At 39.7% G+C, this 19,960-nt stretch overlaps 1 protein-coding gene across 9 annotated transcripts in view; it reads left to right on the forward strand.

Moving 5' to 3' along the window:
• Window positions 1-19,960, forward strand: part of RNF111 (ring finger protein 111) — a 44,278-nt gene that overhangs the window by 20,976 nt on the left and 3,342 nt on the right. For 2 of the 9 annotated variants that reach the window (XM_071441639.1, XM_071441632.1), the window contains 10 exons: window positions 986-1,149; window positions 3,769-3,966; window positions 4,815-5,134; window positions 5,948-6,203; window positions 8,040-8,391; window positions 9,672-9,797; window positions 10,447-10,573; window positions 17,782-17,874; window positions 18,804-18,899; window positions 19,710-19,837. In XM_071441639.1, the coding sequence (XP_071297740.1) occupies window positions 986-1,149; window positions 3,769-3,966; window positions 4,815-5,134; window positions 5,948-6,203; window positions 8,040-8,391; window positions 9,672-9,797; window positions 10,447-10,573; window positions 17,782-17,874; window positions 18,804-18,899; window positions 19,710-19,837 (1,860 nt within the window). The remainder of the gene's footprint in view (window positions 1-985; window positions 1,150-3,768; window positions 3,967-4,814; window positions 5,135-5,947; window positions 6,204-8,039; window positions 8,392-9,671; window positions 9,798-10,446; window positions 10,574-17,781; window positions 17,875-18,803; window positions 18,900-19,709; window positions 19,838-19,960) is intronic. The other 7 variants (XM_071441640.1, XM_071441634.1, XM_071441633.1 and 4 more) reach the window with 6 other exon arrangements.

Below are 19,960 nucleotides of genomic sequence, written 5' to 3' on the forward strand. Positions count from 1 at the left end.
TTTTTAGTGAAGTCATTCCCTTTTCTTCATATTTTCCCCGTCTGAATTTCTGAAGTCTGAGTACATTGTTTTTCCAAATTGGAAAATAAGAGCCACTTGATTGACATAAATACTGGAGAATCAAAGTTTTTTGGGAGTGCAGTGGTAAATACAAGACTGTAAAAATACTGTTCCCTTAATTAAAGACTGTATGCTTCAAAGATGATACACACTCCAGAGATCATTGTCTTGAGTGTTGGGGTTTGCATGGCTAAACTGAACAGAATGGGTGCTGTGTGATATAAAACAGAGATAAACCCATCCCTTTCCTTAGATATGGTTACAGGCTTAGGATCTCCTCAAGCCACATTGCATTTTAGTTTAAGTATCACAAAAAGCTGTGTTTGTTCTCCGAAGAGAGGGAGCAAAATCATATTAGAGGGAAAGGTCCAGAGATTTTGCACAGTCATGACATTTTGTAAATTTGAAGTATAAAAATGATCCTCTGAAAGTACTCTGTCATGGGTTAACGTGCAAAAGTATTTAATGTTTACGAATTTTTAGTGTCTTCATAGGTCTGTCATCATTTATAGACCTATAGATCATTTATAGACCATTTTTAGCTGTTTCAGACTGCACAGGAGTAGTATTAGATTTGGAGACTCTTCAATTACTGTTTACAAACCCAAAACAACTTCAGCTGTAATTGCTGCCTGGCCATGGCTGTAGGGTTTCACAGTGAATTTTTTTTTTAAGATGGCTGCATGTACAGGGGACGTGGCTTAGAGACCTTTAAACTCTCCATGCTGGGCATTTGCTGTTATGTTCTCTGGTAAAGGCTGCAATAGGATTTGTGAGTGTGTTTGTGAAAGCGGAGTCATGGGGTATGTCAATGTGATAAAATGCTTTTATAATAATAAAAATCTCCAAGTAGCTCCTCAGAGAGGAGGAGAAGAAAGCAGTAATGGTCAGCTTGAGGCCAGCACTAAGGTGTTCCCCTGTGCAGGTCCCGCTCGGCGCTGGGCCACGCGCGCTCGCACTGGGCCGCGGGCTCCAGCTCGCACGCGGCGCGGCCGCCGGAGCAGCGCTCCCGCAGCAGGGTCTCCACCGTCATCCAGCCCCTGCGGCAGAACGCCGCCGAAGTCGTGGACCTCACCGTGGATGAGGATGGTGAGTGCCTTGTCAGAGAAATCTGCAGGAGCAGCATGGGCAGTGTAATGGCACTGGAGTTAATGGCATCAGATAGAAGGTACCCTTCTGAGTCTGATCTCTAATGTCTGTTTCCAAACCTGTCAGAAAATGTGCCCTTCCTTTCAAAATTTAATGTTTAGCTGTTTTCAGTCTTTTAGATCTAAAGATACAGTTTTTCTTCCGAAGCTGCCTTGGGTGTGTGTCTGAGAGCTGACTCACCAGGCAGAAATTACAGAACAGGTTGGAACTACTTCTTGAAAAATATGCACTTACTTCAATGCAACACTATAAAAGGAAAGTCTATCATTGCCTATGCTTTGGAATAGTGACTGTTCTTTCAGGCCTTGAAGTAAAAATAGCTTTTAAAAAAAGAAAAGCCCAACCCTAAACTAGTAAAGTGTGTTAGGTTTCTGAAGCTGTAACCTTTCATTGGTTCCTAACATTAAAACCTGCTGACACTTAATAAGTCTATTCCTGCTGAAGATCGTAAGAGAAACTTAGCAATTAGCATAAAATTGGGAGAAGGAAACACTGAAGCTCATGTATGTTTTTGCACATTTGCAGATGGTGGTGGTTTTGGGGATTTCTTTGGTGCATGTTATTTGTAATGTAAGCTTTGTTGTTGTGTGGTTCTGCCCGAGTGCATTGCAAGCTTAGTATTGTGCAGTATCTAATTCTTCAAGTTGTGGTTTTTGGGGTGGGATGGAGAGTCGGAAAGGCTTGAGAATAATTTTGGTTAATGGCTTGTAAGGTAGAGGATGAGTTGATGAACAGATTCTTCGTTTTAGGTATTTACTGTGAAATATCCCAACAGCTCTATTGTTGAAGGAGTGCAGTGTAGGTTTCTATTGCTTTACTTCACTCTTAAAATTCATATTACAGAATTTAGTCTTGGATTCAGAAACCAAGTTATTTTTAAAATACACTTCTGTAATGTGTGTGTTAAAGACTGGCTGTTTCTCCTGCCTTCTAGAGGAAATGCCTAAGATGAATCTTCCAGGATTTAAGGAATACTATTTTTGGGTTTAGGCATCAAATTTCACACATGAATTAGTGTTAAATGATTGGACTTCTGAATTAACACTGTAAAAGGAGTTTAGCCCAACTTTACCTATTTCATCAAAGATACTGGTCTTAAAACTTGGCTGGCTGCTTCCCTGAGCATAAAGATCCTATCTCCTTTTATTTTCCAGGGCCGATGTCTGGGCAGTGAGTTGAGAAATCCAGTTTCTCTTAGCTAGTAGTTCACAATGGACCAAGCCCCCTGTTTTTCAGTGGTTTGGGCAGGGGAGAATCAGAAGTGTCTGTAAGGGCTGGTGGGGAACCTGAGCCTGAGGGAACTCGGGGTGGCCGCTGGCCTGAGCACTGCCTGATCACTTCTCATTGTAGGCTATACATGTCCTATAAAGTTGCTCGTTTTCTGAATTTAAACATTAATATATTTCACCCAAAACATTGTCTTAAAAGAAATAAAATTAGTATATTGGAAGGCCACATTAAAAGTAAGAGGAATGTAAATGTAGATATCAGATCATGTTTTTTTAATGTGATGAGTTGGAAGACTTGTGAGGGAGAAGATACATTTATTCCTTTGCTCACTGAGTTGCTGATACTCCTGCTAGATATAGAGAGAAGTCTTGAAAACGACTCATATTTTATTTTGAGACTCTGTAAAGGAAGTATTTGAAGTTTTTTGATGCTTCCCCCCCTGCCCCGATATCCATGCAAAACATTTTTACTAAAAAAAACTGAGCTATTTCTGATAATCTTCCCTTTTATGGTATCTTATATTCTTAGTCATGTCACTGACTTTCATTACTTAAGAAAAATTTCAAACTTATAGTCCAAGTCTTTTTCAAAACTAAATTCTAATTATGCCACCAAGTATTGTTTTAAATTTTAACTTGTTTACAATTATCTGGTAAAGGACAAGACTCACCAAGTGCTTTGGATTTCCAGGATACATTGCTCACTGTTAGCTTTGCAATATATAATATGAACAGGTATGTACCTTTAAGAGAAGTCTCAAATATTGATAATCTGCTTTTAGCATGTGTTGAGACTAGAAACCAAGTTCTTGCTAAAGCCTTTAGCACAATGCATCTGGAATGATTGAAGTTTGTAAAGTAGTACTGCTAGCTTAGATATTTGCTGTTCTTGGTGAGTTGTCTAAAAGTTGTTCTGTTTTTCATAGGCAATAGAAAGTTATAAGGATAATACTTAATCATAGAGTAGTTTGCCTGTAGATTAATGGAGGATATCAGCAAGCATTTTTATCATGAAGTACTGAAGTAATTTAATCTCTTTTATAGTAGAAGTTTTTTATCCAGTAAATAAAACTTAAGTGTCAGATTTGGTTGAGAATTGATTTTATGTTAACTATTAAAATTTGAGTAGATTAAAAAAGCAAGAGAGAAAAAAAAGATAATTTTCTTTCCACACACAAGCCTGTCAGGTTTTTATGTTCTGACTTTCTTAGCTTCTGGCAAGGCCAGAATCGCGAATGTCTTGTAAAATGGTTCAAAAGCAGGAACAACGATAAAAAAACCTCAGCCCTTTTAAAGCTTAAAGAACATGAAAGCTTTTTTATTTCACCAGAGCCGACAGTTGTGCCAACCACATCAGCTCGAGTGGAGCCGCAGGCCGTGAGTTCTGCTTCCACTACCAGCTCCAGTACCTCTACCTCAGAGCAGGCCTCTGATGCAGCTCCCAATGTCTCCAGCAGCCAGCCCTCTGCAGCACCAGAGACCACTCCCAGTCTCCCCAGTGGCAGCACTGCTGGCACTTCAACTGGAGGTACAGAATGAGCTCTGAGCTGTTGTGTTGCCTCTGAGTACAAAGGAGGTAGAGGAAGTTAATCAGCATTCTCTAAATTAAATCCCATGTGAGCTTCTAGTACTGAACCTAACAGTAGTAAGCTGAGAGGACAGGAATCTGAAAAAGACCATTGATTTCTCCATAAAGATACAGGAAATTTGCTGGAGCCTTCTGTTTGTGCCTGTTGGAATGATTTGGTTATACAGAAGAAACCACATCCTTGCTTTTTGAGGAGGTGGAATGTAGTTCACTGGGAATTAAGCCTCTCATTTCAGTGTGTTACAGAGGTGTTATTTCAATGTGTATTGTAAGAAAGTGAAGGATGTATCTGGACTCCTTGAGTGTATCTCCTGCTGTGGATAACCCCCTGGGAGCACGTTTATATAGAGCTGTATATACAGAGAGCACTCATGACATCACTGAAACAGCTGCCCTGTCTGCAAGTGTGGTGAGGGACAATTAACCTGGGTGGACCACAGTTGCACAGGAATTTGAGGTCTCTGCACACTGACCACAGGAACAATTTTTCCTCCTTCCCCTGCTGATGATGTGCCTTAAATTTGTAGAATAAGGCAAGTGTCAGTTCCTGTCCTCCAGTGGTTGCCATGAGTACTTCCACCTGAACCATTCAGTTCGGGTTCATTTGGCAGGTATAGCTAAATACTACTTTTTGTAACTAGTTTGTTTTGTTACAGTCTAACTCTGGTTTTCAATTGGTTAAATACTTAATTCTGAGGTACAGGGTGTTTTGTTTCTATTTATGACACTGCTTTACAGTGATTAGCATTACTAATTTCTTTCACTTCAATATTAACTTTGTCTTCAAGATGAAATAAGAAGAGCTGCATCCAATTCGACACTGGAAACTGGCCCTCCAGCCATGCCAAGGCTGCCATCGTGCTGCCCCCAGCATTCTCCTTGTGGAGGGCCTTCACAGACTCATCATGCATTGGGACACCCACATAGCAGCTGCTTCCAGCAGCATGGCCACCACTTCCAGCATCACCACCATCACCACCACAACCCTCACCCCGCTGTCCCGCTGTCTCCTTCATTCAGTGACTCCAGCTGCCCTGTGGAAAGGCCTCCTCCTGTGCCTGCCCCATGTGGAGCAAGCAGCAGTTCTGGCACCACTTACCACGAGCAGGCAGGTTTAATCCTTGTGACTCACAATCGCACCTTGTGACTTGGGATTTCAAGTTGTTCCAGATAGGAGGGAAGAGGATAAGGATGCTGAATTATAAATTGCTCTCATGCTCTGCATCAGGCATTATAGAAGGGAACTAAAAGGAAAAATTGAGCTGTAATATATATGAACACAAAACCCTGAAATTTTATGGAAAGACATAACCCTTCAAGTAATCATTGATGGCTGACCTCTTCATGGCTGTAAGATGAGTGACTGCATAGCAAACCTAACATAATTACCTTGAAATATTCTGCCCATCATAGCAGTTCTGCAATGCAAATCATTGAGCTGCTTTGAGGGAAGAAAAATACCAAGTCTAATGTCCTGTATATAAGAAGTATAAAAGAGTTTCTCCTCTAAAAGCATTGTTTTTTAGCAATTAAATCACAGCTGTAAACCAGTACAGTCATAGGAAAGAACAGTACTGTGCTAAGTTACAGTATGCAGAACTATCAATCTTATTTATCTATTGTAGAGATTCTTGGTGAGGTTTTTAGTTTGGTAGGGGGGTGGTGGGGGTTTTTTGGGGGGGGGGGGGGGTTTGGTTGGTTTTTACAGAATCTGCTATAAGGAAGTTAGTCTCTCAGCAGATTGATGAATTTAGGAATAAGAATAAAAAATGTTCCAGGGTCAAGCCGTAAAATTTCAAAATTTGGATCCCAGTTGCTTGTGATAGTATTTATTTTTATTTTTAAAAAATCTGATGTTTGAATGTGACTTTGCTTTCAATGTCTAAAGAGTGGCTTGAAGAAAGATGGTTTGTCTCTGCAGCAGGCATTGCCAGTAGACTTGAGCAGCAGTGGTATCAGGAGCCACGGCAGCGGCGCTTTCCACGGCACGTCGGCGTTTGACCCGTGCTGCCCCGGCTCCTCGTCGCGCACGGCGCTCTACGGGCACCAGGCGGGCGCTGGGCCCAGCCAGGCCCTGCCCATCGACGGCTACGGCTCGGGCATCGTGGCACAGCCACAGCCACAGCCCCCGCCCCAGGCATCGCTCTCGTCCTGCCGCCACTACATGCACTCTCCTTGTGAGTATTGGCACTGCATGCACTCTCTTTGTGAGTATTGGCACTGCATGCACTCTCCTTGTGAGTATTGGCACTGCATGCACTCTCCTTGTGAGTATTGGCACTGCATGCACTCTCCTTGTGAGTATTGGCACTGCATGCACTCTCCTTGTGAGTATTGGCACTGCATGCACTCTCCTTGTGAGTATTGGCACTGCATGCACTCTCCTTGTGAGTATTGGCACTGCATGCACTCTCCTTGTGAGTATTGGCACTGCATGCACTCTCCTTGTGAGTACTGACAGCACTGCATGCACTCTCCTTGTGAGTACTGGCACTGCATGCACTCTCCTTGTGAGTACTGGCACTGCATGCACTGTCCCTGTCAGTACTGACTCTGCATGCACTCTCCTTGTGAGTACTGACAGCACTGCATGCACTCTCCTTGTGAGTACTGGCACTGCATGCACTGTCCCTGTCAGTACTGACTCTGCATGCACTCTCCCTGTGAGTACTGACAGCACTGCATGCACTCTCCCTGTCAGTACTGACAGCACTGCATGCGTTCTCCCTGTGGGTACTGCTGGCACCACTGCATGCACTCTCCCTGACACACTGCCCTGGCAGCAGTGGAACACTCCAACCTGCTTGCATTGATCCTAGAGTTGGCCTAGCAAAACACAGATTGAGAAATTTTTTAAACAGTTAGGGGGTTTGAACAGGACCAAGGTAAAGTTAAAATATTTTATTATGAGTGACCGTAATAACACTGAGACTTCAAAACTGTATTTACAATGAAAATATTTTTAATTTCCTTTGTATTCTAGCACTGGCTTTTTATTCAATTTTCCTTGGTTGATCCCTTGTCCCATCCCTCCAGTGAGATCTGCTTTAGCATAATAATTTGTTTGATTGTGATTTCTTTTTTTAAAATTTTATTGTCTCTATAGAACAGTGAACCCAGAAAGATGGGGATTAAACTTTTAAAGATTAAACAACAAATATAAAGTAATATTGGAAGGAGATTCTGTCCTCCTACTTGTCCCTCATGGAGGACGGAAGCACTATTCCTCTCTGCTATAGTGCTTCAGGTTTGGGCTGCTCAGCACAAGGAGGACAGGCCTGTTGGAATGAGTCTGTGGAGGACCATGAAGCTGCTCAGAGGGCTGGAACATCTCTGCTCCAAGGACAGGCTAGGAGAGCTGGAATTGTTCAGCCTGGCAAAGAGAAAGCTTTTGGGGAGATCTTACAGCACCTCCCAGAGCCTAAAGGGGCTCCAGGAGAGCTGAAGGGAGACCTTTGACAAGGGCATGTGGTGATAGCACCAGGGGAATGGCTTTAAAGTGGAAGAGTAGATTTAGATCAGGTTTAAGGAAGAAATTCCTCCCTGTGAGCATGGTGAAGCTCTGGAAAAACTTGCCCAGAGAAGCTGTGTTTGCCCCTTCCCTGGAAACGTTCAGGGCCAGGCTGGACATGGCTTGGAGCAGCCTTGTGTTGTTGAAGGTGTCCCAGTCCATGGCAGGGGCTTGGAACAAGGTGATCTTTGAAGTCACTTCCAACCCACACCTTTCTATGTACCTTTTCCAGTTGGTATCACACAGACTTTTTTTTTTTTTTTTTTTTTTTTTTTTTTTTGCCAGTATTGGAAAACAGAATGCTTTTGACTGCAGAAAATTAAGATTTCTTGTAGGGTATATTTCTAGAATCACTTTATTTAAAAGTTGCATAAACACATATTCCCATGTTGCTACTGTTTAAACTGATGTAATAATACTGAAATGCCTGTGTGAAGATACTTCTTAAAATAAATTTGAGCAAAATTGACCAAATTAAGAGCACCTTATGTTTTCATTGCAGATGCTTCCTTGACCAGACCTCTTCACCATCAAGCTTCTGCATGTCCTCACTCTCATGGAAATCCTCCTCCACAGCCACAACCTCCACCTCAAGTGGATTATGTTATCCCTCATCCAGTGCATCCCTTTCATCCTTCGATCTCTTCTCATGCATCTTCTCATCCTGTTCCACCTCCACCCCCAACTCATCCCTTAGCCAATGCAGCTGCTCCAATACCACAGCATCTCCCTGCAACACACCAGCCAATATCCCATCACATCCCAGCCACAGCACCTCCAGCACAGAGGCTACATCCTCATGAAGTGATCCAGAGGATGGAGGTCCAGAGAAGAAGGATGATGCAACACCCAACGTATGTCACAAATGTTCTCAAACAATAGCTAAGGTTGACAGCATGTTTTGCTTTGTTGATGCAGTTAAGATTCTTTTTATATAACCAATACTTTAAAATAAAATGAACAAACCATATACTGGGTTTAATTCAGATCAAATAAAGATACTTAGATATCTTTACTATGCCTTTTGCTTTACAAGAGGAGACTGAGAATGTCATCAGTGTTGCAATGTAGCTACTAAGACATGTTACAATTGTTGCTTAACTCGGTATTTGATACTAGTATCATCAGATGCTAGTTGATATTCACAGAGTAGCTGAGCTTCTTTTAATTCTGCAGCTAATGTGTTAAAATATGTAAGAGAATTTCAGGAATGAGCTCTCTAGTTGTTGCTCCTAACTATGTTATACAAATTTGACTCATAACTAACTTGAAACTCGTTTAGAAGTTAATGCTTAAAGAGAATTCTGCTTTAACTGCAGCTTTTGAGGCAGTTTTCAGGTTAAGTATCTATAGGCAGTAACTGCCCACAAATGGCATGTGACAGAGAAGCCAGTGACTGTGAGACAGCAAGGTAGCATTTTTGGAAAAAATTAATGTACTATCTTATCTTATCAGATCTGGGCATTTTTCAGTAGTTAGGGGATTGGAGTTGTGAATATTGGCAGTTCTGCAGCTTAGTGAATTTATATAGAAATATGGACACTTATAGGAAATTGTAGGCAAATGTTGATGGTAATGTTGTGGTAAAGTGGGAAAGTAATAGAAATCAGTCAGCAGGAGTTAAGTGGTTTTTTCAAATCCATGGTTGTTCTGTACCAGATGGCATGGATAAGAACTGTGTGCTCAGTTTACCTGAGCTATAATGCAAACATGTTTCAAGGAAAATGTCCTCTGATTATTGTATTAAGTTTCCATTAATTACTCTTGCTGGTATAGTTTTACTAGAAATAATCTGCAGCAGAGCTGTAAATGGCACTGAATCTGAGCATGACTGTCATGTGGCCCTTCCTTTCCTACCCTGCCCTTTGAGGTTAGGATTAAACAATTTCTCAATCTCTGCAGTCATGACTGCCAAGTGAAGGGCAGGTCACTGTAGCTGAAGCTGGTTTGGTTTAGAATATGAAATCTGTGTTTAAATTAACTTGTAACTTATATCTAAAGCAGAAATTAAAATACTGCATGGTGAGTTTCTTATTCTAAAGGCACTTGGTCTGTAACATTTTGGTTATGGGTGTTGGTTTCTTCATACTAAAAAGTATGTGAAATTAATTGTGTCTGTTCTTTGTTGTTACAGACGTGCTCATGAACGGCCTCCTCCACATCCTCACAGAATGCATCCTAATTATGGTCATGGGCATCACATCCATGTGCCTCAGACTATGTCTTCCCATCCTCGACAGGCTCCAGAGAGATCTGCCTGGTGAGCAGTCAGACACTACTTGAGCCCTTGGGACTCTGGGCAGGAGACCAGAATGTGCTGATCACAGTGCTGACAATGCTGGCTGTGCTTTTAAAAGCTGCTGCATGCACCTGTAGTTTAGAGTTTGTAGATGTTGATATGGCTTTGAATTATTACTTGGAGTACTCAATATCTTAAATATATTTCTAGTGGTTTTTAAGGTTTTGTAGTACAGACTAGTATATTCTCTCCCCTCTTTGTTTGAACTTATTTACAATTGCATCAGGCCCACTTATGAGCATGCACTTACATTCCACAATATATTTATTATTAAAAAATATACTTTTGGCCATTAGTGAAGAGGTGCATGCATGACAACTGCTGTTCCCACAGCATGTGCTGCAGGGAAGACTCCACATGGATAATATTATTGGGCTCAGTAAATGTGGAGTTTTCTAGATTTTTTTAATACTAAATCTTCGCAGCTATTTTAAATACAGCTTTTAGTTATGATAGGAAGATTCATCAGCAAAATCTAAATATGGCTAAAAATAAAGTACATGAAACTGTTGTTGTAGCTGTATTGTGTTGTAGGCTCTCCAAAGCAGAGGGATTGTACCTAGAGGCAAGCTGTTCCTTTACTGTAATGCCACTTTCATTCATGTGACAGGGAACTAGGAATTGAAGCTGGTGTGACTGCAGCTACCTACCCTCCAGGGCCCTTGCATCCTCACTTGGCCCACTACCATGCACCTCCTCGACTGCATCACTTGCAAATAGGGGCTCTTCCTCTAATGGTAAGGAGACAGCTTATGGAGAATTATAATCATTGCTTTTTGATTTTGTTTGTAAGGAAAATGGATGTGTATACATTGCTGCAAAGTGCTTATCTGAAAATATTTCACTGTCTGTCCATGTGTTGCTCCCAGTGAGGGTGCTTGAACAGGCCCATTGTGTAGTAAGAGGAGACAGTATAGGCACATCTACATTTCTAACTTCAGCTCTTGTAAAATGAAATATACTTGAATTAAATTGTCACTTGCATTGCAATGCATTGACCCTCTGCATCTGATTTTTAAAGTTTAGAGTATTCAGTTTTGGATTGTTAAAAGTACCAACTTTCCACCCAATGCATGAGAATTAGCACTGATTCTCTCTTTTTAGTGTGTGTATACGCACAACTAGAATTCCAGCTAGAGATTTGATTGTTTTCAAATAATATGTATTATTTATCAACCTAATTCTGTGTGATCAAGTATATAATTCTGTAGCATGAAGTGTTATAATGTGCAGGAAGTGTGGCAGTAAGGTCACACACATGTTACACATATTTTTTTTTTTTAATCTGCAGTGGAAAACCAAAACAAACCAGCATATTTTTACTCTTGTTACAGAGTATTATTTTTGAAAGAATGCTTGTAGGTTTAGTTAAAATTTTTCTTAATTTTGTTTAATGAAAATTCACAGAGAAACAGATTTAGTTTGAGTATATTTAGTGTTTCTGTGTGGTCAAGCAAGAATGTTTAATCCTCTTAAAGCTAGATTATCTAATAAAAATTGTGAGTTCATCTGTAAATGAATGCTAAAATTATAATGAAAAGTTATAACTTTCATCCTTTCAAAATTCCTCTGTTAGTAGCCTGAATTGACATTTGGGGCTTGAACTGTGGCTTTACAACCAAACTGTAGTAACTGTCTCCAGTCTGGTCTTGCATTGCTTGTTCCTCACTCTTTAATACCAGATATGATGATCCTTAAGTACCTGCCTGATAAATGAGGCTTGGTCATTCTTGGGTGCTGCTGACATCCTTAGCACAGACTTTCTAAATCAGTCTGTAGAATTTGGTATTTTAGTGTAGCCAGTGAGATTTTTAATGCAAAACCTTCTCCTGTGCATCATCTCTTCAAATTAAGTTTTTCTGCATTCTTTGGTTAGGTGTCTGCTTTTTCAAGTGGATAAAAGATGGCTTTACACTCTCATATTTATTTAATGTGTTGTACTGTAACAGGCAACATCAGCTGCTTTAGATTCCCTCCTAATAGTTCAGGGAACTGTACTTTTTATCAGGGGTAATAAATCATCTGTGGGATTTACTTCAGTCATCACTGTGAAGTTTCTAGAAATTTAGGAGTTTAGATGATCCTTATATTACAGTGTGATGAGAAACTTTTAATTTTAATTGAGGTATTCCTACAGCTAAAACGTTATGTAAGCAAATAGTTGGGACCCCACACTTCATCTTTTTAGCAGTAGAGAAGAGAGCTATGATAGAGAATGTTCAGAAGTATTTCCTGAGTGTGTGATAAAATATTTTAGGGATTTATGCCCCTCTGCTTGGCAAATGCAGTTTCTAATTGGCAAAAGTGGCAGATGAAATGAGGGTCTTTAAGTCCACAGAAGTTTGTGCAAGTGTTTGTATAGGGATATTTGATCCTGATAACAGTAATTAATGAGGGGCTGAGTGAAACTGAAGTTTGTGTTCTGAGGCCTTGCACACAGTGCACTGCCAGCATGTTTGATCAGAACAGGCTGCTCTGAGCAGCACAGGAATTCCTCCAGTGCTTGGGATCTGGTTTGAACCTTGCTGTGATCAGACCTAGCACCGTGGCTTTGAAGTTGTGTAGAGTCTGACTAATTTAAAATGTATTCACACGCTAGGAGAACATGAAGGCAGGGTAGAGCTCTGCTAGAAGTTATAGATACAATGAGTTCAAAGCATTACAAATGCCTTTTGATGACTCTAGCCCTTCTATAGCAATAAAGAAAGTCACAGGTTTTGTTCTCGTGTGTGTGTGTGAGTACAGCAGATCTGTCACCAAAACTTATTTTGAATAGAGAGCGAGTAGTCAGTGAAGTTTTTCATCAACAAACTTGACTGGATTTTAAACAAAAGTGCTGTTTTAGGCAGCAGATTATTTGCACCTGCCACCTGTTTTTTTTCTCTGTAACTTTAGGAGTGGGGTGGAGGAGGAGAGGCTGAACTGTGATTACAGTCCCTCTGCAAAGTTGTTGATGTTCTAAGGAGTGCTTTCTTCTTCAAGTACAGAGGGTACTAAACAGAGATTTCATGAGTCGTATTTTTGATGCAGATATCATAAACTGTTCTTTTTTTTGAGAGGGAGTTGTCTTTTAAAGTAACTGATCCAGTCACTCAACTAAGAATTTCATTAGTATTGAATCCACTTTGTGAAATGGCTTGCAGCACAATTGGCAGTGGAGTACTAAAACCCCTTCCAGACTCTGAAGGACATAATGGATTGTTTGGGCTTTAATGATATTATGTTAACTCTGTATCAGTTTCTGACTTTAATTAGATGCAGATAACCAAATCTTCATCTACTCAGTGCTGGAATGCAGACTGCAGTTTTAATCCTCAGGGAGACAAAATGATAAAGATATGTGGGGGAAGTTAATCAGTGTTCAGCAGCTTTGACAGTCCAAATAGAGGGTTGGGGAAACAAAATCTCCTTTTCTACTAGTTTGGTTGAAGAGACTTCTACCTGTTTAAGTGTTGTTTCAGGAGGAGTCCTAGATTAAAAGCAGTTAGGAAGAGCTTTCTTCATATCTATCTATCCAAAGGTCAGGCTGCTTCCCTCCAGATTTAATATCATTACTTTGTGACCATGGCTTAGACTTTGTCACTGTTTTAAGGCTATGTATGTGCTGAAGAAAGAGCTGTTGAATGAAATCCATTCTGGATAAGTACCCATTCTGCTAACTGATCATTTTTAGGGAGACTCAAGATCAGTGCATTGCATAACTAATGGAACATTAGAAAAGAAGGATGCAGGACACAAAGGCTTTTCATCTGTTCCTGTTCTTCTCTGATACCAGCGTTGTTGGATGCCACTTCTATTTCTGTTTACTCTGGGTTCCTTTGGCTGCTCCTTTGGCACTGTTAATGAAAGGCTTTTTGACTTGGGGCTCTAGCACTGTTTGCCCCATCAGAGTGGGCAGGATGGCAACTCCTGTAAATTATTATGGGGTATGGGGTGCCAGACTCTTGACTCCAGCTTCTTCTGCCCTTTTGAATGTGAATTTTAGGGGTGAGGAGTGGTGGGGGAATTATTTGGACTTTGTAGTTTGCTAAGTATAGTATAAGAAATATCTCTGAAATAGATGCAAGCTTTGAAAAGACTCCTTAATTTATCTGGGAACCTGCAGCTTCTCAGTCTGAGGGAGATCTTTGGATCATATTTAAAAAAAAAAAAAAACAAACCAAAAAATACCAAAACAACAACCAAACCCCAAAACAAACCCCAAGCAAACCTAAAGTTTCTTGTGGTACCTTAGTCTCTCTCAGGTGTTTCACATCTAGCTTTCAATATGCTGTGCCCCCTTTTTCTTCTATTGCAGAGCCTTACTTTTTTTTTTCCTTTACCTGTGGATTGATTCAGAGTGTTTGAGGCTGTCTTTACACTTAGTTGTGAAAATCCTTAGGGATTTGGAGGTGTAAGCCAGTAGATCCCAGCACATTATGGTAGCTGTGTGCTGGTCAGAATAATATTGCTCAGTGTAGTCATACAGGTGTTGGCAGCTCTAAGAGATGCAGCTCTTCTGTAACCCAAAAGCCCACAAGTTTCTGTGTAATACCTGAACACCTAAGGCTGTAGCTTGATGTAGTAAGAGTAGTTCAAGATGAACTTCAGGTTTGAAATAGCCTTGATTAGCTGCATCAAGTAGAATTGCATTTTTAAGAAAAAGCTTCTAGGTTTTTTTAATAATATAAACATGAATTACTGTTCTTTGGTTTTTTGTAGATTAAACACTGTTGAAGAGCCCTCATTTTATGTTCCCCTAAGACACAGGTACCACTGGGTTTTATCTGTGCAGCACATGGTGCTTCATTGGGTTCCTTCACCCAATGATTTTCTATGAAAATTGCAGCTTTTCCCTGTTTGTATTTGGCTTAAGACATTAAATGATGAGCTTTACTTCTTTTTGTATTGACAGTAGCTGATCAGTTAGTTAACTGAAAAACTCACACTGGGGATTTGTTCTAATACATATGGAATTATATTTATCTGAACCATGGAGGCTGGGCTGGACAGGATTAGTAGTACCATGCAGGGCAGGAATCTCTCCACTGAAAAAGCAGAAAGATCCTGCAAAGACAGAGGGTATTTAAAGCAGAGAGTAGCAAGAAAGAAAGCCTTCCCTGCAGGTCAGATGTTTCAAACTGCTGAGGATGTTTGTGTTGTGAATGGTTCAGACTTAGCCTTGAATTACTGTAGTTGCTGCAGATTTTTGTGGTCATGGAAAGTATCAATAGAAAGTGCAAAACAAGAAACAAATGATATTTCTACAGTTCCTGGCAGACTTGTGCTGGAATTTGCAGGTCCAGAATATATTGCTTTAAAGTATATATTTTAATGTGACTGTATCCAAAAGAATATATACAAACATTTAGTGCAGACTGGCATTGCCTTTAACTGTTTACATTCTTCATTAGCTTTAACATTTTCCTTTTTTCTTGCATTCTGTATGAAAGCTTAGTGAAAACTCACTTCTGCTTGAGTGTGAAGCTCTCTCAAGAGAGCTGAAATCTTTTTGCATTTGAAGCTTGGTGGTAACTGTCAAAGGGATTTTAGTAAGACTGTTCTTAGTTAGGTATTATTGATAGTTATCTCTTGCAAGTCTTTTCTCTATCTTGTAGTCACAATTGTACTTAGTTAAAATCTTGCTGTGTTAGCAGACTGCTTATTCTGCAGGTGTAAAAGAACTGTTTTTTTTTCTTTTGTTCTTAGAGGTGTTTTTTCAGAATAGCATTTTACCTGACCAGAAATGTGAGCTGTGCTCTCAGGCTATTTTATGAAAGAGCCTGTACATAATGTATGTTCAGGTATTTTTGCAAAGGTGTTATGCCAGCCCTGTCAGGATAATATGAAGGCCCATTTCTTAGCATGAGAATATATTGTCCCACACAACATTTCTATTATCTTGAGTTCAGTAGTTTGTTGTGGTAGGTACTCTGAACAATTTTTGGTTTTGTACTGTTAAAATAAATTTTAATAGGTTTTTTAGTCTCCAGTGGCAGAGTTTGTTCTGTATCCAGGTGCATGTCACTGCAGTTGGTAAACTGACTGCTGAGGCAGTAATTATGGAACTACAGCAATACATCTGTGACTTTGCACCTCTTGGAATGATGCAGTGTCTGCACTATCAGATGCATTGTTTTCCAAAACACTGATTTCAAATCCTTGTCAATAAAACACCAAGCATTGAATATCATTTCTGAGACTTAGGTTAGTTTTTGTCAGGAGTTCCCTTCCTCTGAATGGTGGCCATTGATTGCCAATGTTATATTAGGCAATAAAATTTCCCAAATGATGCCAGCCAAGTCTATGCCTAGTGAAAACCTGGCACAATAAGTATGTTCAGAGTGTGAGTGAATGACCTAGTTCTTTAAATGCCTCTTCTGTAATTGGAAGCTGAAGTAGAATTACATGCTTAAATGCAGAATGAATCATAAATCAATGATTATCTGAGACAGATTTCTCACAAATCACCATATTTTTAATCTGCTCCCCCAAAATTCCTTAGTTACAGCTACAGTTTATATTGTCAAACAGTAAGACCTATGATACCAACAGATATTACTTACATGAAGTGTTTTGATATGCACCTTCAGTTTCTATTATTCTGGTTTGTTAACATTTAAGACCAATATTGTGGCTGTATTTGTGGCAGATGTTGGCACTACATTGTCATTTAACAAGCACCATGTAAACTGCTTTAAAATAATAAGATTCTGCCTTTCTTTTCTGGAAAACAAATTATTTAGGGCAGAGGAATCTTGCCTATCCCTGTCAGCTTTTAGTTACAAGACTGGATTTGAAAACCGTAGAAAGGCAGCTTATTGGTCTCTTATTTGATGTGGGTAGCTTTGTCTAGGTCTGTGCTTTTCTATAATGCATTCATTGAGTTTTACACCATTATATATGTTAAACTTGGAAGTATCTGATGGAAAGAAGAGCAACATATGTGAATATGTGACTTCATGAATAGTATCTGGGATATCAGTTTTGTGGACAGCCTCATGAGATGCATATTGAGCTGTCACATACAGCAGCAGAGGCATTATCAGCTGATAGCACAGAAAGGAAGATGGTACTCAAGTATTTCCAAGTGAATTGCTGCTTACAGTCTTTCTGTTGGTGTGCTGTGGGATTAAGCAAACCTCATCTGCTGATCATTTGGGGTTTTTTCACCTATTCATTAAAGATTGCTATTGGAATGTTCCTGACAACAAGTCAATACCATTATTCACTCATCTTGCTGGGGTAAAAAAGGAATGCAGCAGCCCTGCAGTGGAGATGGTCCCTGCTATAGAAATTATCCTTCAGCTTTGCTTTATGGAAAGTGCTGGTGCTTGAAGGGCCTGTGGGATACAGCACTGGGCTTTTGTTCACTGCTTCTGTCTCTTACTGTGCAAGGAGGCTTAGTGGATGCTCGAATGTAGAATGTATGTAGAGTTAACTGACTTCAGATGTGAGTTTTGAGTGTTAGTTTTTATAGGCCTCTAAATTTAAACTGTGTTTGAAGATGTTCAGTTCTTTTGAGTCAGATAAGAGTATCTGCTGCTTTTTCCAGACTGAGTTTTTTAGCCTTTTTTCTGTGGTACCAAAAGCTTATATTTGAGAATCTGTAGCGAGTCCTTTTCATAACTTCATGTGTAGCTGTGAGGTGCTCTGTTTACAAAATAGGTAGATATTTCTGGTGGTTTATATAATGTAGGTTGAGATTTTGAGACTTGGAAATTGTAATGTGGATGTGGAGAGATTCCAGGAGAGGCTCTAGTCTCACTTCTGTTTTGCTTCTGGTTCTGTTTAGATGTGTCAGAGTGGTGTTTGTGTTGTGCTGTCAGTTGGAATTGTATGCTCAGGCTGAGGAGTGTAAAAAGTGATTCAATGAAAGCAAAAGGAACTTAAACTTTTCAAAGTGAACAGTAAAATAGTGAAACTGTTCTGAATAGGTTTAACTTAACATCTGCTGTTTGAATAGGTACCAGACATGGCGGGCTACCCTCACATCCGTTACATTTCATCGGGATTGGATGGAACATCATTCAGAGGCCCTTTCAGGGGCAATTTTGAGGTTTGTAATAGAATAAAACTAGATATATGTCAAAATGTGTCATGAGGGAATTATGGGGAGGGTATATGATAGAGCTAGTTCTATATATAGATAGAAAAGAATCATAAAGAAAATAGCCTTTATTTACAGAATGCCCTTACCATTGTGGAGTGGGACAAAAGCAAATTGAAAAGTTGGTCAGGAAAAGGTGCCCTGGACAGTGCAGGTTAGGTGGCAATGACCTGACAGTACATCTTGCTCTGCCCACCAGCCATCAGTAGGACTGAGTAGGACATTCTGGGGGAAGGCAGGGCTGTCTCTGAGTAACTGTGCCAGGATCCTCCAAGCGAGGCTGAGACTTGGCCATGCTAACAGTGCTGTCCTGTTGTATAGTGCAGGAATTGAAATGGAGTGAAGGAAAAAAGCCAGGAGAATATAAAAGGTATCAGATGCAGAGAGTTAATGACCTAGTCCACTGAAAACCTCTACAGTGACATCTCATGGTTCTAATAAACTCATTGCTGGAGAAGAATAAATCAGTCATTGTAGTTCAACTTAAGCAACTTTTTTTTTTCTCTTCAAAGCCTTAATGACTGTTAGAAAGCAAATATTTACCTAGCATGTTTTAATTGCCTTTTTCCTCATTAGACACAAAAGTATGTGTGAACATACTGATAGCAATTCCTATCTGACAAACACTCTCATTTTTTTGTCATAAAATAGTATTTCCCTAGAACTTAAAATACCAGACTGTGTTGTGTGGGTTTTTCTACAGAAGGCCATCACTTTTCCCACACAACATACTCTTTTTGGCTTTGCCTATATTTAATTAAGTTGGGAAATAAGAGTTTGTCATTCTAAAAATGAAAATGGGTTAGAATAAAATTAATACTTCCTCAATGTAGTTGAAAGGATAGTTTTTAAACTGTTTATTCCTTCATGATTTTTAGGAGCTGATTCACTTGGAGGAACGACTAGGCAATGTTAATCGTGGAGCAACACAGGGAACTATAGAAAGATGCACATATCCACATAAATACAAAAAGGTGAGGATTTCTCAAATTGTGCCCTGTCTGTAATATTTCTTTGAACTTGTAATAATGTGAATGGTTAGTTTAAGTCTGCAGAAATGTCAGCTTCAAAGAGGGCATGTTTTCTGTATCTTGAAATTTCAAGGATTGTAAACAAAGCTTACAGTGCCACTTGTTTCACAAGGAAAATTTAAAATTAGTTGCTTAGATAGAGAGCTGCTGTGATGTGATAAACAGGAGTGCTTTGATATGATTAACTTGTCCAGTAGTTATGAGTAGCCTTGTGAGTAGTGAAATAACTGCTGGTAATAGCCAATAACAGACTTCAGTGATAGCTCACAAACGAAAGCTTATGTTTGCAGTAAACCCTTCACAGTGCTTACCTGCTTGGTATATAGCAATTTAACCTTTACTTTGAACACATGGGGAAGACTGGAACACCAGGAGGTTTTCAACTGGGGTACAGAGTTTGGATAACTGGGGTTGTCTCTCATCGAGAGTTCAGTCTATGGCAAGATACAATCCTATCCACATGACACTTTTTTCATACTTGTTAAATAGGTTGAAAGGATTTTTGTTTGCCTCTACATGAATGAAATTAAGATAGTTAAACATAGACAATAAGTAAAAGGACTGGTTCCAGTAGACTTTTGTAATTAACAATAGTTAAATCTGAAATGTCCTGGGTTTTGCTCCAAGTGCTGGTTCATTTTCATTCAAATACATTTTAATAAGTATTACAAAATGTTTTCAAATAAATGTGTTGAATATGTATCAAAAACAGATTTTACTCAGTTTGTCAATAATGTCATCTCTACTAACAAGGTAACAACTGATTGGTTCTCACAGAGGAAACTGCACTGCAAACAAGATGGGGAGGAAGGAACAGAAGAAGACACAGAGGAAAAGTGCACCATCTGTTTGTCTATATTGGAGGAAGGTGAAGATGTCAGGTAAATAACACTGAATATCCAAATATAATGTTAATGTTCTGGCTTTGGCACCATACTTGAATCTGGTACCCTGCTTTGCTGTACTGCTGAGGTTAACAGTTACAGTAAACTACTGCATTGAAC

The sequence above is a fragment of the Agelaius tricolor genome, unplaced genomic scaffold (assembly GCF_023055355.1).
Source record: "Agelaius tricolor isolate 1412-34295 unplaced genomic scaffold, bAgeTri1.0.p SCAF_16, whole genome shotgun sequence".
NCBI classification, from domain to species: domain Eukaryota; kingdom Metazoa; phylum Chordata; class Aves; order Passeriformes; family Icteridae; genus Agelaius; species Agelaius tricolor.